The following is a 13,839-nucleotide window of genomic DNA, read 5'->3' as shown; positions in this document are numbered from 1 at the left end:
GGCGTGGCCAGCCAGGAGCGCTGCGTGTTCATTGCCCTGGCTACTCCTCATACTTGCCTAATTATGTTTCCCTTTCCCCTGCATCCCAACTGTCCGTCTCCAGGCTTTGGCAGTACCAGAGTGCCTCATTAGCAGAAAAAGTGCTTTCACTTTGAGATGTCAGTGGCCCAGTACTACCAGCTGTGAGAGCTGCTCTCCCTTCCCTGCCTCATGTGTCTTCTCTTCTTGGGTGGCCCCACCCTGAGCTGCTGGCAGTTAGTCTGTTCCAAGCTCCAGAGAGAGAGGCATCTGCTCACTTGGGGCTTCTCCTGCCCAAGGTAAGGAGCACCTGCCAGTCTAACCACCAGGCTCTGATAGGGGTCTTGTCTCTGACCAAGGTAATAAGAGATTACAGAAGCTAGAAAAAGGACAGGGTAAGTTGGTAAGAAAGTGCAGAGGAAGAGAAACAAAAGAAGAAAGAGAGGATGAGGAAAACAGATGTGTATAGCGGTCTAGAAAAAAGTGAGCTTAGACTATAAAGAAAAGCAAACCTTCAGCAGACTCAGGAGAGATAGATGACAGTGGCAAATAGAGAGATTAACAATGAAGAAAAGTAAAAATAAAAATGAAGGAGATTAGAGAGGTCTGAGATGAGAGAGATACTCTAAATGGGAAATATTTAGATTAAGAACCAGTAAATAAGAGACAGGCAAGAGGAAGAGTTGAAGAAACATGAGGCTGACAAAGACAGAGACCAGAGTCAGAATCAGAGATGTGCAGTGAGGCAGAAAGATAAACCAGGGTTGAGGTAATGCAGGGGCCGATCAACCCTCCTTCAGTGTTCCTTGAAAGGCTTATAGAAGCCTTCAGACAGTTCACTCCCTTTGATCTTACCTCAGAAGGCCTCAGTGACCCTGGCCTTCATAAGGCAGTTGGCCCTGGATATCAGAAAGAAACTTCAGAAATTAGAAGGTGTATTACAAGAGGAAGACAGTTACATGATCTAGTGAAAGAGGCAGAGAAGGCGTATTACAAGAGAGAGAGAAAAAATTGACTAGAAATTTGGCCACAGTGGTGAGAGAGAGAGAGAGAGAGAGAGAGAGAGAGAGAGAGAGAGAGAGAGAGAGAGAGGATCTAGAAACCTGGGCAACAGAAGACCAATGTGCTTAACAGAATTACGTGAGTTGGAGTACCAAGCTTCAGCTAGAAAGGCTCAGCTGTGTCAGACTGAAGTTACTTATTTGAGATACACCCTTCAAGATGGGAAGCAGTGGTTAAAGGAAGCCAAAAAAAAAAAAAAAAGACTAACTCAGATCCCCACCCGAACTACACCAAGGCAAGTAAGAGAATTCTTGGGCACCGCTGGCTTCTGCAGACTCTGGATACCTGGGTTGGTGACCTTAGCTGCCCTGTTGTACCCCCTAGCCAAAGAAGGAAAGTTGTTTGTATGGACCCCAGATCACCAGAAAGCCTTTTAAAAAATTAAAAAGGCCCTACTGATAGCCAGACTTTGCCTGACCTAACCAAGCCTTTCACTCTTTATGTAGAAGAGAGAGCAGGGGTCCCCAGAGGAGTCATTACTCAGACTTTGGGACCTTAAAAAAGGCCAGTGACTTACCTAACGAAGAAGTTAGACCCTGTTGCCAGCGGGTGGTTTTCTTGCCTGAAAGCTATTGCTGCCATAGCTCTGCTTGTCAAGAATGCTAATAAGCTCACTCTTAGACAGCAAATAACTGTACTGTCACCCCACGGTCTTGACAGCATTATCCAACAGTCCCCCTGACGGACAGATGACCAACGCTTGTATGACACATTATCGGAGCTTTTGTTGACTGAACGAGTGACCTTCGATCCCCCTGCTGTCCTCAATCCCACTACCCTACTGCCTAAGACTTCACCTACTCATCACTGTGCTGACATTCTGGCAGAAGAAACTGGTACTTAAAATGATCTGAAGGATCAGATCAGCCTTGGCCTGGGAGTTCGAGCTGGTACACGGATGGCAGTAGCTTCGTGGTTAAAGGTAAGCGGAAGGCGGGGACAGCAGTGCAGTGGTGAACAGAAAGCAAGTGATCTAGGCCAGCAGCCTCCCTGAAGAGACTTTGGCCCAGAAAGCCAAACTTGTGGCTTTGATACAAGCTCTACGAATGGCAAAAGAGAAGTCTATCAACATTTACACTGACAGCAGGTATGCTTTTGCCACTGTACGGAATATACAGAAAAAGAGAGCTGTTAACATCTTCAGAGAAAGACCTAAGATGCTGTGGCTAAAAGAAATCAGATGGCAGGTCTAACCGCTAAACAGGCGGCCCAAGGAACAATGATCCTGGCAGTCAAAGAGCCTAAGATTATTATGACACCAGAGAGACCAGCTTTAGATATATCCCTGAAGATTATCAAGTTATGGACAAATTAGGACTGGTAAAAGAAACCGTGTACAGAGTAGTAGAAACAGAAGAAAGAAAATTAGTCCTCCCATGGGAAGAAGGACACAAGTATGTTACCCACTTACATTACTTGACCCACTTGGGGGCCAAGAAATTAAAAAGTGTGATTAGCAGACTTGCCTTTGTTGCCCAGGTAAGTCAGGGACTGGCCAAGATATTGGAGATTGATTAGAAGTTACATTGTGCATACAGGCCCCAAAGCTTAGGACAGGTAGAGAAGATGAATAGAGCTCTAAAAGAGATCTTGACCAAATTAATCATGGAGACTGGCGCAGACTTGGTGCTCCTTCCCCTTGCCCTATTTGGAACTAAAAATACTCCCTCTTGATTCAGCCTTAGTCTTTTTGAGATCCTTTATGGGGCTCCCATGCCCATAACTGTCTTAAATGATGTGTTTGAACCCATACTTTGTTATAATAATAATAATAATCTGTATGCTAAGTTAAAAGGCTTGCAGGTGGTGCAGAAAGAAGTCTGGTCACAACTGGCTACAGCAAATGAGCCGGGTACCCCAAAGATATCTCACCAGTTCCAGTCGGAGATCCGATCTACGTGCACCTGCATCATGCCCAGATCCTCAAGCCTCGCTAGAAGGGTCTCTGCCTAGTTCTGTTTACTATCCCTTCTTATTCTGTTTTTGTTCCCATGTTAAAGATAGAATAAATGCAGTGCAGCTTATGGTCCTCCAGTGTCAATACCAACCTATAGTTAAGATGAAAAAAGAGTATGATTTCTATTCCCCACATGGAGATATAGACCTGTGAAATTCTAAGATTAGAAATATTTAGTAGAAGAAGAGGGGAATGAAAGAAAATTAAATTCAAGGTCCGTGACTCATGCGTCTTGCTAGTTAGGAGGGCTTTTTGGGCCAAGAGCAAAGAACAAAGGCTGTTGCTTTTAAGTCATTCCAGGAATTGGCTAGCCAGAAAGATATGAGAGACCTGCAAAGATGTCCAGACTATCTCAGCAAGGACATCCAGACTTTCTCAACTGAGTCATAAGCACCTGCCCTTCAGAATTGCTGTTACCTCAATCTGCACGTACAATTTGCTGATGTTTAAACTGTCCAATTGTGTGTAATCGTGCCAATTCTTCCCCTGCCCCCAACTTTTTTGTATATAAATCCCTAGCTTCTGAGCCTCGTGGTCAACTCCTCTGTCTCCTGCATGAGACACGTGTTGGCCCAGAGCTCCATCATTAAACTACCTCGTGTGTTTGCATCAAGATGGTCTCTCTTGATTCCTTGGGTGTGGACTTGAGTGGGGGGTCTCCCCACTGCGGTCTTTCAAGAGGTGATGCTAAGGCTGTCCCACAAGAACTCATGTCTCAAGAACTTTGTCCTCAGTGTAACAGTGTTGGGAACTAATGAACTCTGAAGAGGTGAATATTGATAGTAGGTGCCTAGGTCATTGAGGACACCTTCCCCAGAAGGGAATAAAGCAGTACTCTGGGGTTCTCAATTGGATCTTTCTTTGTCTGTTTGTTTGTGTATGTGTGTGTGCATGTGTGTGTGTGCACAGGCATGTGTGTATATATATATATATATATATATATATATATATATATATATATATATATATATATATACACATATGTGTGTGATGTATGTATGCATGTGTGTGTGTGTATGCGTGTGTACATGCACGTGCACATATGGAAAACAGAGGCCAACCTCAGGCACCTTTCCTCAGATGATGTTCTTCCTTCTTGAGATATGGTCTCTACCTGGCCTGAGACTCATTAAGTAGGCCAGGCTGGCTGCCCTGATACTGAATCCCAGGGGTTCTGCCTCCTTAGTGTTGAAATCCAAGAATCCATAATCATGCTTGGTTTAATTTTTTTTATTTATGTATTTTATGATTTACATATTTTATGTGTATGAGTGTTTTTCCTGCATGTGTGTCTGTGAACCATATATATGCCGGATGCCCGCAGAAGCCCAAAGAAGGCATAGGATCCCCTAGAACTGGAGTTATGGCTGGTGGTTAGCCACCATGTTGGTGCTGGATATTGAACTCAGGTCGTCTTCCAAAGCCAAAATTGCTCTTAACTGCTGATTCACTTCTCCACTTCTCCGCACCACTGCTTTTTAAGCATGTGTTTGGGATAGAATTCAGAGCCTCATGCTCACACGGCAAGAACTTTATCTATGGAGCTGTTGCTCTAGCTCCTGAAAGAGATCTTAAGAGAGTGAGTTGGTATGAGTGAGCTTGGCCCTCAAATGGCATTCTGGATCTATCTTGTGATGTGATTTTTGTCTCCTACGCCTGATCCTACACTATCCTGTCACCTGCCATGAGCGTCTCAGTCAGAGACTATCCTCTTGGGCATTCAGAACAATGAGCCAACACCAATCCTTTACAAAGTCACTCAGCCTTAAAGGATTACATCATAGTAACAGAAAGTAGCTGGCTCTCAGAGTGGACTTAGGGATTGTCACTTTGCACCATGACCTCCTGGTTGTCTAATTCACTGTTTAGTGAATATTGTTTAGTAGTTCACAGATGACACTGTTATAGCTAATATATATATATATATATATATATATCATGATAGTTTGACTGAAGTTAGTCTTTGTCGGCATGGCTGCATGTTCTCATGGTAAGCTAGTATTCAGTAGCCACTTCTCTTACTATTGGACAACTGCTTCCAGAGAGCTGTTCAGTTTTTAACTCATTACCTGAAAATGGTCCACTGCATTATTAATAATTATCCTAGGTTGTTAATGTTTTCAGTCTGAAATGTAAAGTTTAAGTGTCTCTTTAGTTGAGTTGTCTCAATAGTCAACTATTGATCTGAAAGTGGTGTCACTTCCAAATGGCTCCCACTGCAACACGTAACCCTGCAGTGTTTAGTGCCTAGCTTACCAAAGGGGCACTTCACTTTCTCTAGTGTTCCTTCCTGTTTCCACCAGACAGGCTTCTTTAACTTTCTGATACTGTGACGGTGAAATTACCATCTACAAACTTTCCACTCAAAATCCAATCAATCAAGATATTAAAAAAAAAAAAAACTCCTCAGACACTGAACCACCAACCAGGCAGCATATACCAGCTGATATGAGGCCCCTGACACATATACAGCAGAGGACTGTTTAGTGAGAGAAGATGTACCTAACCCTTGAGAGACTTGAGGCGCCAGGGGGTGGGGAGGTCTGGTGGGGTAGGAGTGGAGAGGTGAGGACATTCTCTTGGAGATGGGGTGGGGGAAAGAGATATAGGATGGGGCTTAAGACTGAACTGTAAAAAAAGATTAAAGAATAAAAAAGAAAATCTCATGGTAGGGCTGAGAAGATGTCTCGGGAGGTGAAGTTCTTGCTGTGAAGTGTGAGTACCTGAGTTTCGATGTCTAGCATCTAGACAAAAAGCCAGGTATAGTGGCATGGCTGGACAGCTTGCTTCTTATGTCTGATCACCTGTGCCTCTGAGGTTATCTGCTCCCACTGTGCTTCTGTGGAGGAAATGCTGTTTCTAGACACCTCTGATGGACACATTTCCCTCTAGAAAGTTTGATGTTAAATGCCTGTAAGCATACCACTAAATACAACATTCATTATTTCTTATTAGAGCACAATGCTTGGAATTGATGAAAAATTGCTTTTCTGTGTCAAATGATACTTCAAAACCTCCCTCAGGAGTTGTGAGTGAAGAAATAAATCAGACATTTTAGGAAACAACTAATCTCAAAATCTATGTCACAAAGTGGCCCTGGAAAAGTTGACTTCCTGCAATTTTTCTTCCCTCCTCCCTTTCTTCCCTCCCTCCTTCCTCCCCTTCCTTCCTTCCTTCCTCCCTTCCTTCCTCCCTCCCTCCTCCCTCCCTTCCTTCCTTCCTTCCTTCCTTCCTTCCTTCCTTCCTTCCTTCCTTCCTTCCTTCCTTCTTCCCTCCCTTTCTTCCTTCCTTCCTTCCTCCCTCCCTTCCTTCCTTCCTTCCTCCCTCCCTTCCCTTCCTTCCTTCCTTCCTTCCTTCCTTCCTTCCTTCCTTCCTTCCTTCCTTCCTCCTTCCTTCTCTTTCTCCCTCCCTTCTTCCTTCCTTCCTCTCTTCCTCTTTCTTTCCTTTTCCTTAACCCTTCCCACTTTTTCAACATCCTTACCTAGATAATTTCTAAATACTCTCCTGGCCTTCTTCTAAACCCCATGCCCAATCAGCTATTAAGAATTAGGGAATGTTTTAAATTATTTTGGGGGGAGCAATATATTTTACTTTAATGTTGGTTACAGTTCTACAGTTCATGGATAAAATGGGTTTCCATGACATTCCTGACTTCTTGCATGAGATCTAAAGCTGTGGTGGGCATTACGTATGCAGGCAAGAAATGCCTGTCTTTTGCTCCTAGTTGTGCATTGCTCTCTTGAATGCTCATGGGACAGAAGAAAGAGCAATAACCAGCAAGGCTCCAGTTGGCCTCGGGGAAAGAACTAGAGACCCGTCTAAAGCCTCCAGGAAGCAACAGTGAATTGAAGCTTTCTGGAGATTACCTGCACAGAAACAGAATGGATGAGCTCACTCAAGGAGGAGGGAAACTGGTGGGATCATCTGGGAACACGCTGTGAGGAGGGATTGGATCTGGCCTACTTGAGTGGGCTGAGAATAATTAACAGTCTTCGGCAGCCTGAGTGAGGCTGTCACCTGTGAGTGTGAGATGCTCCCTGGGATCTGGTGTTAATAATGTCCACCCCGCGGTACAAGGAGTGGCCGAACTGGAGCTGCCTGACCAGTTGCCGATGAATGAGTTTGGACCCTAGACCTCCTCACTAATCACTAACGTGCCCACTAACTTCGTGGGCAGCCTGCAAAAAGCCACCCTCTGTTCTGTGTAAATCACAACAAAAACTAATGACCTCCCCCTCCCCCTCACAGCCTCCCACAGCTGGTCCAGGAGGAAGGCAGTCAGGGAGGCTGAGCAGACAGTAACAAATGCATTGAGACTTTTGGCAAAGTGCCTCCGCCTCCATCCATCCTCTCTCCTGCTGCCAACGGGGCCTCAGGCTCTTGTAAAGTCAGTGTGTTCTTGTGGGCCATTAGTTCCTTTGCAATTTTGATGCCAACTTGATGTATAATCAAAGAAAGCTGTCATACATTTAGATTATATTCATGGGGAGAGAGAGAGAGAGAGAGAGAGAGAGAGAGAGAGAGAGAGAGAGAGAGAGGGAGGGAGAGAGAGAGAGAGTGTTAGGGAGGCTTGAGAAAGCAAATACATATTTTTGCAGGCTGATCGTTTAATATGGTCATTATTTAAAGCTATATACATTTTAAATTTCATTAAAAATACATGCAAGAAATATGTAATGCGTATCATTTTCTACCTGTGTTGTTGTATCTGATCATCTGAGGCTATTGGCGCCAACTGCATTTATGTGATAGGAATGCGATTTCTAGCCATGTCTCTGTATACACAGACCTAGACCATACAAGTGTATCATTATAATGTGTGTTATGCACCTAAATATACAGGTACATATCACTCACTACACATTAGGTACTGGCAGTTAGAGTGGTACTGTCCAGGCCACAGAGTTCAGTGCCTGGCTTATGGGAGGTACTCTGCACATGGGGGCATTGTGAATATTGGATCATTGACTTTGATACCGAGGCATCTGCAGGGCTTCTTAATCTCACTTCTCTCTCTGTTGAGGGACTCCCCTTCCTTGCTAACGGCCATCTATACAGAGCAAAGATGTCTGTCTATTCCTTAACTGCATTCTAAGTCTTATCCTTATACCCAACAGGGAAATGTAGCCATCATTCTTCATCAAAGGGAAGCATCTCTCTATTGCAAATGGTGACCATCCCAGGAGTCTATAACTGGACACAATGCAAAGATTAATGGCTTATGGGGCACCCAGCCCAGTGAATGCACCTGCAGCATAGCTCCTGCCTCTGTGGCTCAGGGAACATCATGGGAGAGGCCTGGAAAGATTATAAGGGCCAGAGGGCCAGGAAGTCTAAAGTCTGCCGTGGGATTGCCTCCTTTAGAAACGGCTTTGTAAATAAGATGTGGACACTGACAGTATCAATAGTCATGATGATGCAGAAGGGGAATATCTCACAGGGCCCCACACCTAGAACTACGGGCAGCCAATGATTGCTAAGAGAGCAAGAACGAGCCCCTCCCAGCCATGAACTCCTTGATTGGTCATCCTGGTCAGCTGTGAAACCGCAAACCCAACAAAAACAGACAGGGCAGGTTGTAGTTGCGTATTTGTCTGAATATGTATCTGTAACAACAACAGTCAAAGAAAATGAGGCTGAAGATTTGAGAGTTGGGGGGGGGCATTGAACTGGAAGGGGGAAAAGGAACAGGTATGGTGAGATGATATGTTAATTAAAAAGGTAAAAATAAATGAAGAAATGAAAGGAACAAAAAATGAAAGTTAAAAAAAAAACTTTGTTGTAAAGTGAGAGAGCAGGAGTCTACAGTGGTAGCAACCAGAGCTAGGAGGCACAGCTTGGTTGGTGCCAAGACTGAATGTGGACGGACAGAGCCATAGAGCCTGGTATCGGGGCTTCTGATATAGGAGAATTCGCTGACCTGTATAGATGGAGCTCATGGTTCCCGAAGGCTCATGACCACGTGAGGACAAAGAATGCACAGGAATCACGAGAGAGGGTAAATCATTGCTGGCCTCCTCGCCTAGCCCAGAACTGATGGGAAGCCCGTAAATAAAAAGTCCTGCCTGGTGTTTGAAACCTCATTCCCTGACCACCAGAGGATCTGAGGGTAAACATGAGTCATTGTTATCAAAGCAGCGGAGGGAAACCCAAGATTATAAAAGCAACCACTTTTCAGGCGGGTGGGAGCAAGTGGGCTGTCGGTGTGTTTGGATTGAAGAAGGATTCGTGCAGGGTGGATGAGCCTGAGCGCTGTCTGAACCTGTGAGCTATTTTAAAAGCCCTGCAGGTGTTTCACCTACCTGTCTGCTAGGTAACCAATGCCCACAGCACCGATGAAAAACCCCACGTTCACTAATGACTGAAACAGGTCCAGCATCCAGGAGTGAGCACACACTAGGTTAAACTGTCCAGATGTGAGGTGCCGTCCAAGCCAGGAGAGAAGAAGGGGGTGGAGGTGGGGGGAAGAGGGAGAAAAAACGCTATTAGAATTTCCTTAGACACATTCATCTCAGAGCACTTTGAATACTCCTAGCTGGGAGCTCCTGGGAGCCCCAGAGGTTCAGGTGATGCTGTGTGGTACCTTCTCTTGAACTGAGTGCCAATAACCCAGCCGCTCTTAACCTATGCTAACTTTCTATACATTGCCAAACGATTTCCCCTGGGATCCATTTAGCGTTGTTCCATCTGACAGGATGAGTCTGGCATTTGGCTAAAGCACTGGCTCTATAAGCTGAAAGCAGGTAGTGGCTTGACTTACAGACATAGACTTACAGAAAAATTCATCTTCTCCCTTCTATTCGTAAGACACAAATGTGAGAGGAGGCAGACACTTGGTACACATGCACAGCTAGAGGGAAGCAAGCTTTGAACGACTCTTATCTGGCTTTTTTGGTTAAAAATAAATAAATAAAATAGGGAGAGTCAAGGTGTCCTGCGGTGACTGTTACATTTGGTCTGGTTTGCTTGGGAGGCAGGAGGAAATTGAGCAGACAAGAGGTGATCTAATATCCATTCTGCCATCTCGAATTCTGCAGCCTGGTGCACAACCAAGTTCGTCTGCTGTGGCCTCAGTCTCCTGACCTCTGTACAGAGGGATGAGGTGTATTACTCTGTAGAGCTGTCTTAAAGTGGTGTGGTGTCCATTCTAGGAGCCTTGATGTGGCTTGAAGGTCATTTCAGATCTCCCCACGACTCCCACGAGGCTCCTTCTCTAAAGGCCAGGATATCTCCCCAGGACCAGGCTGTCATCTCCTACTGGTTGCTTAGCAGCTCCCTCTGTGTTTGCAGGGCAATTCCACAGTAAGTTTCCAAGCCTAATTTTCACAGAATGAGGCTTCACAATTAGATCATGTGTGTGTGCGCGAGTGCGTGTGTGTGTGTGTGCGCATGAATGTGAGTGTTCACGTGTGCATAGGTGTGTACACTTGCACACGGGTCCAGAGAACAGCCCTTGCTGCCATTTCTCCAGAGCCAGCCTTATCTATCTATCTATCTATCTATCTATCTATCTATCTATCTATCTATCTATTTTTGAAATAGGGCACTCTCAGTGGCTGGAATACAGCCAACTAAATTTGGCTGGCTGCCTAGCAAGCCTTGGGAGTCCACCTGTCTTTGGTTCCCTGGTGCTGGAATTACATTCATGTGCCCATACCTGGATATTTTTTCTGTGGGTTCTAGAGCCTGAACTCCCATTCTCGTGCTCACAAGAAAGTGCTTTACCTACTGAGCCATACCTTCAGCCAATGACTATCTTATCTGTTTAAAGCACCCTTATCATCATGGTATGTGTGTGTATGATGCATGTAAGTAGGTGTGCCCATGTTACTGCATGCATGTGGAAGTCAGTATACAACTTTGTGGACTTGGCTCTCTCCACCTACTTTTCTGGGGGCTCTTGAGGTCCGTCTACTGGACTCAGGTTTTCAGGCTTGCTTTGCAAGTGCCTTGACCCTCTAAGCCATCTTGCCTGCCTTTGGAACTCTACTTTTTAATAAAAATAATTGTGTCATGGTCTAACCTATAGCCTCAAAGGTTCCTGTGGGCCTTTTGGCCCCAATAAAGAGGAGTGAAGAGCATATCTTATAATACTCCTTAGCGGAGCACAGGAGTCAGGGGAGGGTCACACTTTCTGGTGACATGAGTGTGGTGGTGGAATAGAAGGGCTTCTGACAAATGTGACTCCCAGAAGCATGCCCACATCTGGCATCATTTTGGGTACCCCAATATGTGTGCTTGCTTGCTGCTCATGGCTGAGTCCCGACATACCAGCCTCATGCCCGCCAGCGCCAGCAGGGTTCTCCCTGACTACCTCAGGCAAGTGAAAGGCTGCGTGTTTTTAACCAGGAAGCTAGGATTTTATAAGGCGTATTGGGTCCAAAAAAGCACGTCTGGACAAGTGTTAAGAACCAAGCATTTCCTGGTTCTTTCTTAAGACAGACTCGGTTATTTGCTTCTTTGGCATCCTAATTCCAGAGCTCACTTACCTCAGTGACGATGGAGGAGCCGGGAGTGTCGTACACCCAGCCATGCTCGCAGGGGCTCAGTGGCAAGTGGCTCCTGTTGGCAGCCAGGCTGGACAGTGGGTCCACACAGTCAAGGGTGCTCTGGTTCCAGTCCACCTCATACCTCATGCACTGGCTGAGGAAGGAGACCTCACCCGCAGACCCCAGGCCCGGCACGGTGTAGTTCAGCTCCTCTGCTGGGCTCCAGCCACATCGCTGGCTCAGCTCGGCCACTCCAGGACTCCGGCAGTGGTGGTTGGGGGTGAAGCCCAGGAAAACGATGCCCACATAGATGGGGGTGAAGGCACCGGAGAGCAGAGCTAAGAGGAAAAATGTTTGTTTCTGGAAAAGGTGGAATTCCCCTATATGTTCTAGAATATCATCCACGGTCGGCATGGTTCCTGGAGGCAGCTGATCCTGAGGCTTCACCTACAGGGTTGCAAATGCTGCTGAAGGCAGCTGCGGTCAGCTCAGGACGACTCTTGACCAAGAGTCAAAGGGTGAGCATTAGCTTATTTAGAGAGGGACCAGCCTTCGGGTCAGACTTCCCTCAGACAGGCCAACTTCCAATCGCACCTCTCCAATGGGGGAAGATCTTGCTGCCCGGAAATGCCCAGAGCAGGCCCTGGAGTGTGTTTATTGTAACCTCATTCCCTGTGAGTTCGTCTCTGCTTCACAGCGGCATTACAAACAATCCCTTCTCTGTATCCCACGGGGAGAAATCTGAGTCTCTTGGCATATCACAGCTGGTTAATCTTTCCCTAGCATGTTAAGTGGCCAGAAAATTAATATACCCTTGTCACCTATACAGCTGGCCTCTCCTGTCGGTGTGACAGAGACATCCATGTACTTGGTTGTACATGCCCAATGCAATGTGCACCAGGGTCTGGGGTCACCTCCAAGCTCCTGGATCCCTCTAAAACCAATGCACTTGAGCGACATGCTGTGGCGGCTTGCTTTGATTTCCCTCAGTTTGGATCCTTCTGACTTTTCAAAGGGTTCATTCCAGTTTGACATTCTTATCTCACAATCCTGATGTGTCCTTCCTCTTCACCCACTTGTGAGGAAAGAGTAACACATTTGTCATATATATAGGTCAAGTGCCAACACAGGACATGGGCATATTTGTTTCATGGTCATTCCGTTGTTCCAGGTTGTTCCGTCTGTGTTAGTAACTCCAACCTAGGGATGCTCCTTCAGGATGCTGGTAAGGGGACCTTGCCAGGGAAACAGGCAATCTCTCCTTCTTGCTGGACAGAAGGATCCCAGAGCAGAGTGATGCTGCCAAGCAAAGCAAAAAAGGGTGATCTGCTGACAAACCTGCATGATAAAACTGGAATGTATCGTCTGTCTGTCTGTCTCCCTTCTCTTCTGTGTGCTCCCCCTCTCTTCCTCTCTCTTTCCCTCTTTCTGATTTCCCATCTTCTCCTCCTCCCCCCCAGTCCTCCTCCTTTTTTTTTTTTCTGTCAAATAATCAGTCGTCTACCAGCTCAGTCCAACGTACCCATAGTAACCTCCCTTCTCTCTGCAGCTGCTGGCTGGACACTCCACTTGCTTTGATTTCCCTCAGATTGGATTCTTCTGACTTTTCAAAGGGTTCATTCCAGTTTGACATCCTTACCTCTCAACCCACTTGTGAGGAAAGAGTAAAACATTTGTCTTATATGTAGGTCAAATGCCACCACAGGACAAGTGGAGGATGCCCGTGCCTGCCTGCCATGGCCTTGTCTGCCATCCAGAGATGCTCCATTACCTGGGCCCCTGCAGCCCCTTGGTCATCTACTCATTGAGTGGGTTCAGAGTCTTTTAGGCATTTCCTCAGTCCTGTCCAGACATCCCAGGGGACTACGTCAGAAGCTGAGGCCACATCTATTATTCACTGGGCAGGCCGTGGGATTGGGCTCATTCAAAAGCAACTATGATTCTCAAGCCTCCCTCTACACCCAGGGACCAGACATGGTCCTCACTGCCTCCTACTAAGAAATTCACAAGTGCTCGCACCTGTGACTGACTCATGGGTACAGTCCGTATCAGGACGCCAGATCTTCACACCCGTGAGCAAGAGGCCTCTAGGTGAGAGTCAAGGAGAGCATCTTGTGCCAAGGAAGGATGTTGAAATTCATCCTGAACTAGAAAGACTGATCAGATAAGGTCCTCAGATCACTTACAACATTGGATCCGCAGTCACTTGACATGCTACTAGTGAGATGCTAACACTGAAACGAAGCCCAGAGCTGAAGAGCTATAAAATCGATGCTAGTAGGTGAGCAGGCAGCTAGCTCCGTGTGGCCCCAT

General features: G+C 46.1%; 1 protein-coding gene across 2 annotated transcripts in view; it reads right to left on the bottom strand.

The window, feature by feature from the left end:
• Slc22a2 (solute carrier family 22 (organic cation transporter), member 2) overlaps window positions 1-12,032 on the bottom strand; it is a 44,301-nt gene extending 32,269 nt beyond the window's left edge. For both annotated transcript variants that reach the window (NM_013667.3, NM_001355767.1), the window contains exons 1-2: window positions 11,527-12,032; window positions 9,340-9,443 (exon numbers count right to left, since the gene is read on the bottom strand). In NM_013667.3, the coding sequence (NP_038695.1) occupies window positions 9,340-9,443; window positions 11,527-11,940 (518 nt within the window). In that variant the 5' untranslated portion in view covers window positions 11,941-12,032. The remainder of the gene's footprint in view (window positions 1-9,339; window positions 9,444-11,526) is intronic.
• Window positions 12,033-13,839: the final 1,807 nt, after the last annotated feature.

This window comes from Mus musculus, chromosome 17 (assembly GCF_000001635.26).
Source record: "Mus musculus strain C57BL/6J chromosome 17, GRCm38.p6 C57BL/6J".
In the NCBI taxonomy this organism is placed as follows: Eukaryota; Metazoa; Chordata; class Mammalia; order Rodentia; family Muridae; genus Mus; species Mus musculus.
This window is presented reverse-complemented; position numbering and strand designations above follow the sequence as displayed.